Source organism: Gekko japonicus, unplaced genomic scaffold, assembly GCF_001447785.1.
Source record: "Gekko japonicus isolate JY-2015 unplaced genomic scaffold, Gekko_japonicus_V1.1 scaffold4010, whole genome shotgun sequence".
NCBI classification, from domain to species: domain Eukaryota; kingdom Metazoa; phylum Chordata; class Lepidosauria; order Squamata; family Gekkonidae; genus Gekko; species Gekko japonicus.
In genome coordinates this window covers 77,597-80,616 of record NW_015165948.1, presented here as the reverse complement: position 1 = coordinate 80,616, position 3,020 = coordinate 77,597, and the positions used below count along the sequence as shown (strand labels likewise).

The window sequence follows — 3,020 nt, the reverse complement described above, 5'->3', positions numbered from 1 at the left end:
CGACGCCGGCGACCCAGCCTCCCCGTTCCTCTCCCTCCCCGTTCCTTCCCGGCGGGTTTCGCCTGGAAGTGTCCCTCGGCGCCCTCCCCTCCCCTCCCCTCCCCGCCGGGAGCTCCCGCCCAGCCCAGCCCAGCCCGGGGTGGGAGGCGGGGAGAGGCGTCGGCATCCGCAGCAGGAGCAGCTTTGCCCTCACTTTGCTGACACCAGCGCTTCCGAGCGCCACGCCGTCCTTGAGCGGGCCGGATCCGTCGCCCACGAGAAGCCCGGGTGGGGGGAGACGCGGCCGGCGGTGGAGGCGGCGGCAGCAGCAGCAGCAGCAGCAGCAGCAACCGCGGCGAGACAGAGCCGGAGAGGAGCGCCGTCCCCGCAGCCGCTCCTTTGGACGGAGAGAAAAGTCAGCCCGGCGGGAGTGGATGCTCTGATCTGTCGTGATCTGCTATGGAGAAGCCGGACCGGGCAGGGAAGAGGAAAGGGGGGAGGAGGAGGAGGGAGGGGGAGGGCCGGCTAATGACCCCCACCTCCCAGCGCTCGAGAGGACTCTCGGGGGGCTGCTGAGAAAGCCCAGCATGAAGCGCAGGCGGGGGGGGGCACACCGGCGGGTTAAGCTGGCACTGCCAAGCCGGGCTCTGCGTTCAAACGAGAGAATCCAGCCTTTCCTCGGAAACTGCCAGCCGGGCGACTTTTCACTTGGCGCATGGAGACCCCAGCCTGATCTCTGAAGCCGGCCCCTGACATGCACCCAGGAGACTTCGAGCCGGTGGGCTCCTCGTCCGCCACCCCCTGGCCCCGGGAGACGACTTCCCAGGGGACGGAGCCGGCCCCGGGACTCCCCGCCGCCTCCCAGTCCAGGATGGAGAACTTCAGGAAGGTGAAGACCTCCGAGGAGGAGAGCCCCTTGCCCTTCTCCGACTTGCCCGCCGACGTGGTGGAGATGAAGGTGAAGGAAGGCAGCAAGATCCGGAACCTCATGGGCTTCGCCATGGCCCGGATGGGGCAGGAGGCCACTCGGCGCATCGTCTTCAGCGGCTGCGGCCGGGCGGTCACCAAAACGGTCACCTGCGTGGAGATCATGAAGAGGAAGCTGGGTGGGCTATACCAGGTCACCAAGGTGCAGTACAAGACCGTCCGGGAAGTCTGGGAGAGCCGGGACCCCCAGCCCGAGGGGGCCCCCGCCGAACATCTCACCGTCCACAAGAACGTGCCCTCCATCTGCATCCTCCTCTCCAAGGACCCGCTGGACCCCAACCAGATGGGCTACCAACCCCCGGATCCCCTGGGGGGACTGTGGACAGAGGAGGAGATGCGTGAGGAGAGGTCTGGCTCTTCCCCGAAGGGGGTCAAGAGAAGGTTGGCATCGCCCCCCCACGAAGAAGGAGAGGAGCAGACTGCTAAGAAGCCACCTTTACAGGTACAGGATCTTCAGGAGGACCTGGGGACCGTGGCGGGTTGTTGACGTGGACGTACAGCCGGGAGGAAGCAAATCCAAGCCATAGGTCGCTCACGCGGCGGGGACAATCCTATCTGTACCAAATCCGTGGCCTCCAGACTTTGTAGCGGCTTGCTAATGAATAAAGGGGCAACGGAGCCAGACCCTTCTGTGTTAATGGTCTTGGGCGATGTGCAAAGAGAAAGAAAACTTAGCTGCGGGGGGGGGGAGAATTCTTCCTTTTCTAGCCAGTCCACTGGCTGGTTGTTAGGAGTCTGCTTCCTGCATCAAATGAGTGAGGGGAGGCCCATTTAGACAGGCCGTGATGCTGTATAAGGAGAGAGAGACAGAGAGACAGTTCGATCTGCACCTGGTCACACCAAGGAGGGTTCTGTTTTGTTTCTATGTGGCGTGGGATGTGGCTGTCAAAGGGCCAGGGGGGTAGCGCAGTGCCACACGGTGAACCGTTCCAGCAAGACAGGGTTATGCCTTCTGTCGAAGGCGACATTTGTGCTTGTTAACGGATTGCTCGAGGGCCACTGACGCTTGAAGGCGAGCAAGAGCTCAGATCCCTGCCTTGAGGAACATACAATCTTAAAAAAATAACAGTCGAGGCAAAGGACACTGCAAAGTGAGGGTGGGGGATGCATAATTGGCTTGGGGGACTGCCATAGGTGAGAGAGTTCTTGACAAGGAGATGTGACCGATTAATGGCAGGGAGGTCCGTCCGTCATTTTGAGCCGCGGTGGATCAATAGCCAGATTGGAGTTCAGTAGCACCCTAGAGACCAACAAGAACTGGAGGGAGATAAGTTTTTGAGAGCCAATGTTCCCTCTATCAGTTAACGAAAGATCCCTGATACTATCTTGGTGGGTCGATAGAACCTCTGCGGTCAGAGGCAGTGTATCTGTGAAAGCAGCTACGGGGGGTGGCGACGCCAGGGAGACGCTTCGGCCTCTGCGTCCCCTGATTGTGGGTTCAGCTGGGGCACTTTGGGAAACACGATGCTGGTTCTAGATAGACCATCGGCCTGATCCTGCATAGCTGGCGCAGGCAGGGACGAACTGGGGCTGAATATGTGTTTGGCTGAGGAAGACCCAGAAAACTGTCTGGCTTTGTCAAGGACAGCTCGTGTGGACATTTCATGTTTAATTATTTCACAATTGCGCCTAGCCGAGCACACGAGAGCCTTAGATGCACACTAGGGCTGAGCTACATAAGGCAACAATGTTCAGTGTGTGTCTCGGTCCGGCTCACTGTTAGCACATCATGTGTTCAAAGTGGGGGTGTCCCCCCCCCCAGTGAACTGCATCAGTTACCTTCTGTGTTGAGACAGCTCAGAGGGAGGAATGACAGACGTTAATAAAATGATGCATGGGAGAGAGGAAGAGGAGAGAGATATTTCGTGTCTCCTCCTGTGATATTATTTATATGTTTGTTTAGTTGAAATATGTGTATCCTGCCTCTCCCAATTCAGGATCAGGTGGTTCCCAATCAAATACGGAAAGCCGTCAATAAATAAAAGAATGGCTGGAAATAAAGGGGAGAGAGAGAGGGATGGAGGGAGGGAGGGAGGGAGGGAGGGAGGGAGAGA

General features: G+C 59.0%; 1 protein-coding gene across 1 annotated transcript; it reads left to right on the top strand.

Moving 5' to 3' along the window:
• The first annotated feature begins 850 nt into the window (after nucleotides 1-850).
• RPP25 (ribonuclease P/MRP 25kDa subunit) lies at nucleotides 851-1,453 on the top strand. Its single transcript, XM_015411454.1, has one exon. The coding sequence runs from the start codon at nucleotides 851-853 to the stop codon at nucleotides 1,451-1,453; it is 603 nt and encodes a 200-aa protein (XP_015266940.1).
• The last annotated feature ends 1,567 nt before the right edge of the window (nucleotides 1,454-3,020 follow it).